This window comes from Canis lupus, chromosome 26, assembly GCF_011100685.1.
Source record: "Canis lupus familiaris isolate Mischka breed German Shepherd chromosome 26, alternate assembly UU_Cfam_GSD_1.0, whole genome shotgun sequence".
NCBI lineage: Eukaryota > Metazoa > Chordata > Mammalia > Carnivora > Canidae > Canis > Canis lupus.
Genome location: NC_049247.1, coordinates 21,850,402 through 21,863,171, shown reverse-complemented (window position 1 = coordinate 21,863,171; position 12,770 = coordinate 21,850,402). Strand labels below are relative to the sequence as shown.

Sequence of the window (12,770 nt, the reverse complement as noted above, 5' to 3'; positions counted from 1 at the left end):
GGTGACCTTAGCCAAGCTGTTTCTTGTCCTTGTTAGGAAGTGAGACCATGCCACAGAGTGTGTCAGGTCTGAGCAGGGCTGGGCTCAGAGGAGTGGGAGGAGCTCACAGGACAGCAGTAGCAGGAGGACTCCTGGAGAGAGGTGGCCACTGTGCCATATAGCTGCCCCTCCTGGCACCCCAGGGCCTCTGGTCCCACCAGCACAGAGGCCCAGTCCTGTCTTCTCCTTCCCTGCAATGCACTGGGCTGCCCTGTCCTTTGTAGGACTGTTGTCCCCTTGGTGTCCTCTTTTTAATGAAGGGCCAAGACTTCAGAGAGCACCCAGCTCAGAGCATCTCAGATGCCATGCTTAGCATGATTTGTGTGCCGTATCCCAGGGAAGAAATATACACCTATACCCTTAGGCTGATTTGTCATCAAATGGTCATGCAGACCATTTCAGTGACTTACTACCACCCCTGCTCGCCCTGAGCTCTACATTTTGCACTAATCCCCTGGATCCTCTGAAAGCTATTCAGACCTTCCATTCTTTCAGTTGCTTGGGCCTCCTGAGGCCCTTTGCACTCCCCTTTTTGTGTCTAGGTCCCAGATTATTTGCTCCATGAATATGGAATGGGCTGGTGGGGATGGTGAGGAGAGGCAGGGAGCAGAGGGCAAAGCTGGAGCCTGGGGCTGTGACCAAGCGTGTACTTGGATACTCAAGTCATCTGGAGCTGGCAAGCACCTCACCTCGTTCTGGCCCAGGTTGAATGTCCCCTCCTCTTAGAAGCCTTTCTTGCCCTCTTCTTCCATCAGCCTGCAGGCTTCATCCCCGTCCCTGCCACTGGTCCCATAATTACCCCATGTCTTTCACGGTACCCAATACCTCACTGGACTCAGAACTTCACTCTTGGCCTACCCCACCTTTTCCCCCTTGCTCCCTCCCTGAAGGCAAGGATGGTGCCTCATCTCTGTGTCCCCAGCAGCTGGCATGGGGCCTGGTACATGTTGATACTTGGTCAAGTGTATGGAATGGTATGTGGTTCAAAGCTGTATTTGTTTTTTGCATGTAGTCTGGCATACAAAGCAGAAGACCCAAGGCACAAATCAGCCTGTGGACTTTGTGTGGCCGCTCTGTGTGGCACTTAGAAGCTTTCTCCAAGGCTAGGAGGCAGAAGAAAGGGGCTGGGCCTGCTCTTGCACAGCTTGGAATCCAGTGAGCCCCCAACCCTGCCAAGCAGCATGGTACCAGGATTCTGGCTTATTTCAGGGTAGGATCATGAGTCTCCCAACATGTCTGCAGGGGACCCACACGTGCCCCATTGAGTCAGGGGAAGGTGGTTACTGGGAAGGGGCTGTGCGCCTGAGGCAGAAATCCTCTAAGGTGAGAGCGGCCCGAAGAGGAAGGGGGAAGAGAGGCCGTGCTTCCCCCCAGGAGAGAAGCTGCAGCAGCTTGAGTCATCCTTCTCAGGGTTTCTACAAGTTTAGAAAATCTGCACTGTTTTTTTCTCCCTGAGAACTTTCCCCTGTGACTTAAACAGTAAAAATGTGGAAGGTCAGTTCATGCACAGTTCTAACCCTCCACAAGTTAAAACAGTGCATGAAACCAGCCTTCATGACGTTACCTGTCCAAGGCAGGGGAAGCCCGACCACAAGGCTGCTGTGTTGTTCGGGACCTACACTGTAGGAACGGATGGGATGGAAGTGCTCCCCCCCCCCCCCCCGCACCGCACACCCACCTGCAGGGATGTGGTCTCATCTTGAAGTGAGGCATTTAGTTCAAAAGCATCTCCTTGGTTCCGGATAGTTAAACTATTCTCTTGTATGACTGAAGTGTTCGAATACTGTTAAGGAGTGTGGCGGCCTCATAAGAGACCCAGACTGAAACCTTTCAAGGGCCATTAAATGGTCAGCAAAAGAGTTTGTCCTTGGGTAGCTGAAGTGATCTGTTATGTTCTGGTAAAAGCACTTCACTGAAAAGTTCCATCCATTCATTCAACAAGCACTTGTTGACACGTGTTGGGTACACACCATCCTGGACATGGAGGAGGTGGCAAAGAGGGTGGCAGTCCGTGTCTGATGCTCCCAGACCGTGCTCAGGTCGGGTGGGCTGCAAGGAGCGCCTCCTCAGCCAGGCTGCCTGGGTGGAGGAGGAGGAGGAGGAAGAGGAGGAGGAGGAGAAGGAGGAGGAAGGCCAGGCCTTCCTCCCTCATCCCAAGGCCAGCACACCAAGCTCCAGCGGCCACTAGAGGGCGACACGACACCATCTGCCTGCCTGCCCGCCTGCTCCCAGCGCCATCAGCTGCCCAGCAGAGCCAGACCCTTTTCCACATTTTCAATGAAAATACAAATCAAAACCAAAAGTCCAACCTTATGAATCACTGACACTTCAAGACTAAGACGATTAGCCTCTTCACATAGGGCCTATAATTATTTGAACAACTGCCTCTGCATAGCCCCAGTCCTGTGGCTAAGGGATTGGGTCAGACAGTATGAAAAGTGGAACAGAATAATATTTTACTGTAGGCTTGCACCAGTATTTGATTTAATTTGGCTTAAGGGAAACACCGCTGTGGCTCTTTCCTGGAAGCACGCTGTCCTTTGCTGTCAGGATGGGGCGAGTGTGTCCAGCTGTCTTTGATGAGGGCCCAGCTACATCTGCACATGACCCATCATCAGACATTAAGTCAAGTCCTGCTGATACCCACAGGAGAAAATGTCACCAAAGAAAAGTTGCCAGGGTTTCGTGTGAAAGGGACTGGGACCTTATATGTGTCCCTGGCATTCATTTTTAGTCAAACAAGAGTAAAGGACAGTAAAACCATGCCTCTGGGCCCTGCCTGTGGTGAAATGACAGACCCGGACCAGCTTTGTCTTGCAGCAGGGTCGTGTAAGAAGTTCGTGCCAACAGCTGTGTTCCATGAGACGCATCGGATGTGACGAGGCCCCCAAGGCTGCTCTAGGGGAAGCCGCTTGCTAACTCTGGTCCCAGATCACCCCCTCAGTTTGCAGACAGGGCTTCACTCAAATCCAGAAGCTGCTCTGATCAAGGAGCCAGATGTAGAGTAGGAAATTGCCTGGGATTTGGGTGAATCATTCTTCAAAGGTCCAGATTGGGGGGCCTTTCAGGACCCCTGGAGTTTAGACTTATTCTAGTTGACTAGTCCCATCTTTATATATATATATATATTTACTCATGAGAGAAAGAGAGAGAAAGAGGGAGGGAGGCAGAGACAGAGAGAAAAGAAGGCTTCCCACAGAACAGGGAGCCTGATATGGGACTGGATCCCAGGACCCCAGGATCATGACCTGAGTGGAAGGCAGATGCTTACCTGACTGAACCATCCAGGCACCCTCTAGTCCCATCTTTACCATTATTTTCATTTATTGAAATTCCCTGTTTCCTATATTTGCAGTATAAAGCTGTAGTTGTAGGATAGGCAGCAAGAGTGAACGACCTTGATCAGAAGGAAAAGTATTCCTCCCCCACCTCTGTGCTTGATGAAGGGGGCTGCCTGTTTATGTGGACTTGCCTATCACAGGGCCCCCGGAAATGTACTTGACACCTGCTATTCAGGTTGGTTGGGCTGGTATGCTGGGGCTCTGGGGATTTGCCCCAACCTCTCATCTAAGCATGTAAGGCAGAGGCAGAGCTCAGCTCTGACCAAGTCATGCCCTTAATTTCTTGCAAAATCCAGTAGCCTGGGAAACCAGCTCACCCCAGAACAGATGCTCCAGCAGATAAGACTGCCCACCTAGGGGTCTAAACAGATTCAGGGTTTGGAGATGGCCAGGGAATATTGGTCCCCAGAAATAAACAGACCTCCACTCCTGACCATGGAACAGGGGATGAGGCCCCCTCAAGACTGGCATACTTGGGGTTGGCAGCCCCACTGCCAGCCTGTCTAATTGATTACTGAGTGAGATATCTGTAGTGATATTCAAATGAGGACAGACGTCACCCAAGGACGGCAAGCATTTCCACAACTGATTAGGGCAAGGAATAATGGAGGCAATAAGCTGCCCAAAGCTGTAAAACTGGCAGTGAGAGCACTCAGACTGATGAGTGGCCTCCTGGGAGGTGAGTGTCCCCACCTGGGTCAGCACTGTTGGGTTCTGGCTCTGCTACAGTGGGTGTTCAACAGTGGCTGTCTCAGCCCCACGCGGGCAGATCCCACCCCTGAAGGTCACATGCTTGTTTTTCCCGGGTCAGCAGAGAATGAGAGGGCCACTCTTGCACAGAGGCCCCCACCCCCCAGCATGGGCAGACCCTCTGGCTGTCCATTGGTCATGTTTCCCCAATGTCCAAGTCCCAAACCCCACCCTTCACTGGTTCTTCAGGCAAACCAATGGTTTGTTGTTGGGATGACCAAAGAATATAGTCAGGTGGGTTGACTTTGACTCTTGCATTTCTGGTTGCATTACAGCATCTACAGTCTTTGTAGGTTTCAGTCATGCTTTGAGGGTTATTTCCAACAGTTAGATGATATTTGCTGAAACCATCTACATCCAACTACAATGCCAAAATTTCCCAGAAACATCACAGAAAAGGCTTCTCTACCTTAAAAAGTTCTGTATGATTAGTTCACTCGATCAAAAATATGAGTCAGGAAAAAATCCCAAAATTTGTCCTGTGATTTTGAATCAGGAAAAGATCCCAGATTCCTGCCAGTTCTTGCTTCTGGGATCCTTGTTATAGACAGTAGAGTCCATTTTATTCCAAATCGAATCTGCTAGAAAGTCACAGACCCAGGAGTTTTCTTTCCCTCCACCAACCCCAGGGATGTTTATTCCTCTGGCCTGTGATGCTGTGACATTCTGAGCAGCTTCACGTGTCCTCTAGCGAAAAGGAAGCTCCCTGCATGTAGAGGGTGCACGCTGATCCTTTGAACCCCGGTGACCTTTGTGGCGCACAAAGCTCTTAAGCCAGAAGCCAGGGCACCTGCAATATCACATTTAATATCAGCGCTTCTGAACAAATCAGGGCCGCTGGTCACCGTGAGTGTGTATAGGAGATCCCTACTGAAAAAATGGCGATCAGATCAGAAGTCACCACCAGCCATACATTCAGGATCTGTGGCGGTTGCCTAGGAGACTGCAGATTTGGAAATTGGATTTCAGGGTTACTCTTTGGTGGCAGACTTCAGAGGTGTCAGGTGTCACAGGCACTCAGTAAATAGCTGGTAGATGATGGTGATGGTGCCACGAGGACAAGAAGAATGGTAGTGAGGTTGGTCTCTCAGTGTCCCTGGGTTAAGGTTTGGAACTGGATGTTCCAGAGGTGCCACTTACATGTTTAGCCACGTGAATGTTTATAAGCACCAGAGGGAAAGGGAATGAGTTATACAAGAAATTAAGGTGCAAGAAAAAAAAAACAGTGTGATTGACCCTTGAACAACACGGGTCATATGTAATGTGGGGCGACAACCTTCTGTGCAATGAAATATCCAAATGTAACTTTTGACTCTCTCAAAACTTAACTACTAATAGCCTACTATTACTCGGAAGGCTTATAAATAACAAGGAGTTGATTAACATGTTTTTAAGTTACCTGTATGATATACTGTAATCCTACAGTAAAGAAGCTAGAGAAAAGAAGGTGTATTAAGAAAATCATCAGGAAGAAAAAATGCCTTTACAGTCTTGTCCTATGTTTGCTGGAAAAAACCCACGTATATGTGGGTCCACGCCATTCAAACCCATGCGGTTTAAGGGTCAACTATAAAAATTATAGGGCCTATGTTCACCTTACTTCAAGAACCTGCAGACAGTTATGAATTCACATTTGACTAGTGTGTCCTAAGTGCCCACCAGGTGCCAGGTACCACACCTCCACAGCCGGCTGTAACCCACAGGCCTGTGAGGTGATGGATGTGCACACTATCTAGTGGGCTCAGTCGGGGGATAGAAACTGGATTAGCCAGAGGATGTTTAGTAGACTTATTCCATGTGGCAAAAGAGTTCAGTTAGCTATAAGGACACTATCTAGTTTTCTCGGGCTGAGGGAGTTGACCCAAAGAAAGGTTGGGCACCGAGAAAGCTGTGTGGTTCAGCCCACGGGATAGCAGAGACAGTCACTGGTTTGGCCAGGCTGGAGCTGGTCCCAGGTTGCTGGCAAGCAAAGGCTACTCTCTGCATGGGGGCAGGAGAGCAGCCGATCAGCTTCGGGCAGCAAGGGTGGCAGTGAGAGTCCAGGCGCCTGCTGGGGCAGGAGGCCTGCAGGGTGTGCAGGTTCCATGGGTCCTGGTTGTCGTGTAGCAAGGGCTGCGGGAAGGTTATCCCGCACATGATAGATGGACACATTCTGGGCTTTGCTGCATGTCTCCAAACACACGCTGCTGACCTGGGCCAGCAGGAGAGCCCTCACTTGGCGTTGCTCGTCTGCGCCCTCCAGCAAGGAAGCTCAGCACCGAGCTCCCTACAGGAGACCCAGCTGCAGGGACCAAGTCACCGGGCAAGTGTTGATGGGGCACTGGGAGCTGCGAGTCTGTAAAGTGACAACAGTCGCCCACACCCACCTGCGGGTGTCCACTGCCCACCCCATCTAAGGGAACAGCCCTCCCCCTCTGCAAATTCTGGGCCTGGCCTGTGTCCACTCATTGCCAGACTTCCCTGCTGGGGCGCTCAGTCTCCCCTTTTCCATCCTAGGCCTGGAATGCACTGGGATGAGCAGGGTCACTGGGAGAGTAGACAGATTTTAGCACCCCCCCTTCTGTGTTGGTCTACTTTAAAAGATCCGTTTCTAGAAACGTCAGAGGTCAGAAAGTCTGAGTCTTTGCTGGAATTTGTTGGACTCTGTTAGTTGCTGATATGGGGCTGATGCTGAGGAGCCCTTTTATCTCTCAAACCCAGGATTTAAGAAACCAGCAGATCCCCTTTCTAGACTGAGATACAGAGGCACGGAGAAGCCTTCCCCTGCATTGTCTCTCCTTTTCTAATAGATGATATGTAATTTGGATAGAGACATCACTTTATTTTCCGTTTTCAAGTTCACATTGGATTATAGCTAATCTTTTAGTGCAAGGGCAATGCCCGTGTATCCTGGGGACCGAATTCAGAAGACAGTTTCCAGGGCATCTTTTCTGACACATTCGATCCGTTTCCCGCCGTCTTGTAACTGGAGCTGTCAGTCTGCCGTGAGGCCTGTCTGCCTGCAAGCCGGGCTGCTGACACTTGCCTCGTTCCATGCTACCCGGACGCTGGTCCCATCTGGGGCCCTCGCCCAGGGCTCTGCGCGGGTGCCAGCTCAGAACCAGCCATGAGTCACCAGACCTATGAAGTGGGGTATGCAGCTCATTCAGGGAAAACTCTCCCCATCTCCAGGCTAGAATTCCAGAGACTTCCCTCTCCTCACCATTGAGGTCACTCTTCACCAAGTCCTGGCAAGTCCCCCGTCCCCTTCTCCTTGTCTGAGTGACCGCACAGAGCCCATCTCCCATGATACAATCTACCTCTGAACACTTCATTGGAGGTTGATGAGCAGAGAGTGCATGGCAGGTGCTTCCAGCCTGTGAGAGCCACACTTTCCTGTCTGACCTCGGGTGGGTCCTTCTGCAGTCTGGCTTCTGTGTCTCTCCCCAGCCTTGTTCTCTGTTTACCCTATGGGCCTCATCTGCCCAGGCCAGGCCTGCCCCTGTCCTCACAAGCCAGGGCAGCCCCTTGGCAGGGCCCATCATCACATCCTAGGTAGGTGCTCCCACCCTCTGAGGGTGCCATTTTGGACTTCTGTGGTGATGCCATACTTAATACTTTCTGACTCACTAATGGGTTCCTGTATACATTTGATTTTCCTGAGTGCATTGTTGTACCTTGCAAGCAGGGACTGACTCCAAAGCTTCTCTGGCTTCCCCATGGTCCACAGTAGGCATAAGATGGACCCTGCATAGCTGACAGAGAAGCCCAAGCCTGGTGAAGGAGTAGGGCCAACAGTAGGGCCATGCCACACTCACTACCACTCCTAGAGGTCAGGATCCCTAGTCACAGAGGACACCCGCACTGCCTTCAGGGACCTGACCTTGCCCGTCTTTAGGCTAATGCCCCAGATCAGGTCTCGCTGGCGGAGTTTGCAGAGTCCCTACAAAGACCCTACCAGTAACACCTCTCTAACAGCTCCAAGTTACATCCCTAACCTGCCCAGCACTCCTCTGTTCACCTTCAATTCATGCATATGGGTGCTCCTGTGACTGGGGACTTGCCTAAGAGTGATGTTGTCCCAGGGAAATCAGTGACCTATGCGATGACACCTGACAGGGACTGATTGGGGTTTGGGCCCTGAGTCCAGGAGTCCAGGGAGGGTCTACGAGGGTGGGGCCGGCATCTTGTCCAACAAATGCCTGGTGACCCTGGGTCAGCTGAGGATGGGTCCTGGGTTGCACATGGGGCAGGGGGCCTGAGCCCCCACATTGCCCACATGTCGGGCAGGAGGGCCCCTGCTGAGCCGTGAGTGGCTGTCACTGTTACGGCAGCTGACCCATCAGCGAGGTCAGGGCACCGTCGCCCGGCTCCTCCAGCCCACCTTCCAGGTCTTGGCATGCTGCAGCCACGGGTGAGCAGCTTCCCAGGGCCAGGAGGGGGCCTCAGTGTGACCAGGTTGAGCCCAGCAGGCCCAGGAGCTGACAGCAGGCTCCCAGCCCTCCTCACCTCCCCGTGCCAATCCAGAAATTCATCACAAGCAGTGTGACACACCCACTTCCTCGAGCCTGGGTTGTACGGTGATTCTTTTACCCCTTCTGGGGAAATAGCTCTTAAGCAAACAACGAGCAAATGGGCCTGAGAGTGTTGATCTCTGCTTTCTTTAGATGCATCTAGAATTTTAAAAAGAGAAAAAGCCACAGGGGGTTTGCACAGACTGAATGGCCCGCCAGGCAGTGTCACTTTGGGTTAGCTGAGTGACTGCTGCCGGCCTCAGCGCAGCACCCACAGCAGCACGTCAGACGGATTAGGCGTGCACATTCACTCCCGTGGAGCGCAGTGGCGCCCAGGCGGCCAGCGGGGGTGAGGGAGACAGGGGCCCGTGTGACTGTCCCCAGAGCCAGGGCTGGGCCAGGAGCCAGGCGCCCGGTGCTCTCAGGTGGTCCTCTCCCCCAGCAGGCTCCGGGGGGCGTTCCTTGTGCAGCAGCGGCTCCTTGATCTCTGTTCACGTGCAGTGGGTCCAGTCTGGGTGTCACAGTGTCACGGGCTCTTATGACAGGAGTCACACCTGCACTGCTCTTAGCGTTTCTGGGCCAATGTAGCATCCCGTGGCCTGGCCCTCTGGGCTACACCCTGACTCCCAGGGCTCCTTCTGGGATAGACCACGGGGCCGGTCCTTGTCTTGTGGGGCATCCCCTCCTTGACAGGTGGCCGGGTCGCTCACCTCGCTATGCAGACTCAAAGAGGCCGGGGCCCGCCCTCCTCCTGGGGCAGGGCCCACGAGGCGGGCGGCAGCCCCCACTCGGCGATGCCCCCGTGGGCCCCCGGCGCCCGGCGCGAGGCTCGGCAGCGACTCAGGTGCCCGTGCTTCCCTGCAGGGCCTGATGCACTCCAGCGGCCCCGTGGGCCGGCACCGGCAGCTGGTCCTGGTTCTGGAGGGGGAGCTCTACCTCATTCCTTTCGCCCTCCTGAAGGGAAGCTCCTCCAACGAGTACCTGTACGAGCGCTTCGCCCTCATCGCCGTCCCCTCCATCCGCTCCCTGGGCCCACAGTCCAAGGTAAGCCTCGCTGGGGCTGCGGGCGCCCCGCTGTGGGCCCCGGAGCCGGCCTCCCCGGCCAGCCTTCACGGTGCGCGTCCGGTAGTTGGCGGCCAGGGAGGCTGCCCTTTGGAGTCCATCCGTGCAAGAGGGTGGGCGGCGGGCGGCCCTCCGGCCCCCTGACTGTTCTGCGCTATCCCAGGAAGCCACGACGTGTCATTTCTCTGAGAATGTCTTTGCCGTGACGACAGGGTTGTGAGCCGCTCAGAGGGCTGGGTCGGGCTCGAGGCGGGCGAGTATCTGAGGAAGCTGGTTTCCCCTGGCGCACCCTGACCTCGAGCTGACCGACGGGGCCGAGTCTGCCCACAGCGGAGGCGCCGCAGGCGGGGATGGAGGACAAGTATGATTACTGTCCAGTGGAAGAGGGTCCCACAGGCCAGCGAAAGAACTGAACACAAACGAGGTGGCTTTCAGGAGACAGACAGGATTTGGGTCTCATTCAGTAAAAGTCAGTCTGGGCAGAAATGTCTGTGAAAATCAAGGAGGCGACTGTGGGCCGTCCACGGAGTCAGAGGTCCCACCCCGCAGCCAGCCTTGGCCCGCGCACCCGGTACCCGGTTAGAGAGCCTTCCAGCCAGCCCTGATCCCCTTCCCCTTCTCCAAACTCTTTCAGACCCTCCTGGCCCCCAGGCCCCGGGCCTGCACTGCGGCTGCCCCACCTGCCCCAGCTGGCTGGCTCAGCCTTCAAGCTTGAACTTGCCCTCAAGCTGCCAGCTGCTCTCAGAGCCCGCAGATCGCCAGGCAGAGCTGGGTCAGACAGGGCTCCTCCCAGGGGGAGCAAGTGGCTCGTTTAGGAACCCAAACCCTGGGCCCTGGGTGTGGGCGGCCCCCACGGGACCTGCCGTGGCCTCTGTTGACCTCGGTCAATGGCATGGTTCAAACCCGGTCAACTTCTGCCTCACAAGGTTTCAGAAATCTTTGTTTTGACTGTTTCCTGTTGCTGGGTTGTAACTTTCTTGTGGAACAGGATCAAAGTGAAAGAAATGATCTTCCCTGAGTTTTTTGAGTGTCCGTGGCTGACTATGAATCCCAGTTGCAAAGTGAGCCGGCCTCTTGGGACACGTCCTGCCCAGAGCACCCTGGCAGTCAGAGGTGGCCCGCACTAGGAGAGCTCCGTGGTGATGACACTGCAAGCTGGCTGCTTGCCAGGCTAGCCAGGGTCTCCTGACAGACACCCGACAGGTGCTTCTCATACCCAGAGTTTGAGGCATCACCAAGTAGAGCCACCAGAAAGTTATTGTGAAGTAATGTGATACTTAGATGTTTCCCCAAAAGCCGAAAGGCATCGTTGGGGGGAAATCAGAACTTTGCTGGACTTCTCTATGCTGATTTTATGACTTCTCTATGCTGATGATTTTATTTGCAGCACGTAAAGCAGATGACAACTATCATCTTTTCAGTACGTTGTGCCTGTACAGGGCTTAGGCTAGCCCTGTCTCCACTGAGAGTGACTTGGCCTTTTGTCACCCTCAGAGCCCTGACTCATTGGAAGTGGGTCTCCTCCTGTTTGGGGGCCTACAGGGCAGTCTGTGGGAGCAAGACGCATGGGGCAGGCCTCCTGCTACAGCGCCTCCAAGAGGGGCCCTTCCTAAGATCCAGTCCTGATTTTCAAGAGCTTACGTAGTAGCAGGTGTGATGCTCAGGAGGACGAGCAGCTGGGTCAAAATGGTGTTGAAAATTAGAGGGAAGGAGGTTATTGGGAGACCAGGTGTAGCCGAGCTGGACCCAGCCTTGTGCTCACCAGGAGCCTCAGGCCACCGTCTGATGGGTGGCATGGTCTGCTTGTCTGTCTTCCCCTCCCAGTCTCACCTGAGGAAGAACCCGCCCACATACTCCAGCTCCACGTCCATGGCGGCCGTTGTCGGTAACCCCAAGCTCCCGTCAGCAGTGATGGACAGGTGGCTGTGGGGGCCCATGCCGTCGGCCGAGGAGGAAGCATACATGGTGTCAGAGCTGCTGGGCTGCCAGCCCCTGGTGGGCAGCGTGGCCACCAAAGAAAGGGTCATGAGTGCCCTGACGCAGGCAGAGTGTGTCCACTTTGCCACCCACATCTCCTGGAAACTGTCGGCCCTGGTCCTCACACCCAGCGTGGACAGCAACCCCGCCGGCAGCAAGAGCTCCTTTGGCCACCCCTACACGATCCCCGAGTCCCTGCGGGTGCAGGACGATGCCAGCGATGGGGAGAGCATCTCGGACTGCCCGCCCCTGCAGGAGCTGCTGCTCACGGCGGCCGACGTCCTGGACCTGCGGCTTCCCGTGAAGCTGGTGGTCCTCGGCTCCTCGCAGGAGTCCAGCAGCAAGGTCACCGCTGACGGGGTCATCGCGCTGACACGGGCCTTTCTGGCTGCCGGCGCCCAGTGTGTTCTCGTGTCTCTGTGGCCTGCGCCTGTGGCTGCTTCCAAGATGTTTCTCCACGCCTTCTACTCCTCCCTGCTGAATGGCCTGAAAGCCAGCGCCGCCCTGGGGGAGGCCATGAAGGTGGTGCAGAGCAGCAAGGCCTTCTCACACCCTTCCAACTGGGCAGGTAGGAGTGTGGACCACCTGCCAGCACCTGTCAGGGGACCCCAGGGCTAGGTCCTTACAGCCTCCCGGGGGAGGGGGGCAGGACAGGGCGCTGGGGAGAAGCAGCGTGGGGAGGTGCAGGAGAGGGCTTTGTTTGCTGAGACTCTTGTCTTCTGCCAAAACCAGTCATTTGGCATGTGGTATTAGTCTTTTGTTTTTTTTTTTACAATTTTATTTATTTATTTATTTATTTATTTATTTATTTATTTATTTATTTATTTATTTATGAGAGTGCATGTGAGCATGGGGGGAGGGGAGGGCAGAGGGAAAAGGAGAGAGAATCTCAAGCAGACTCCCCACTGAGTGTGGAGCCCGACTCAGGGCTTGATCTCATGACTCTGAGATCCCGACCTGAGCCGAAATCAAGAGTTGGACGCTCAATGGACTGCACCAACCCGACACCCCTAAAGTAGTCTTTGTGACTAGAGAGCAGCAGATGAGTCTGCCATTGGAGTATGAGCATAGGCTTCTCCTGGGACTAGAGTGCTGGTTGACTCATTTT

The 12,770-nt window shown here is 54.3% G+C and overlaps 1 protein-coding gene across 2 annotated transcripts in view; it reads left to right on the top strand.

The window, feature by feature from the left end:
• The window catches only part of TTC28 (tetratricopeptide repeat domain 28), a 625,414-nt gene that overhangs the window by 595,825 nt on the left and 16,819 nt on the right, over positions 1 to 12,770 (top strand). For both annotated transcript variants that reach the window (XM_038575519.1, XM_038575520.1), the window contains 2 exons: positions 9,488 to 9,667; positions 11,510 to 12,230. In XM_038575519.1, the coding sequence (XP_038431447.1) occupies positions 9,488 to 9,667; positions 11,510 to 12,230 (901 nt within the window). The remainder of the gene's footprint in view (positions 1 to 9,487; positions 9,668 to 11,509; positions 12,231 to 12,770) is intronic.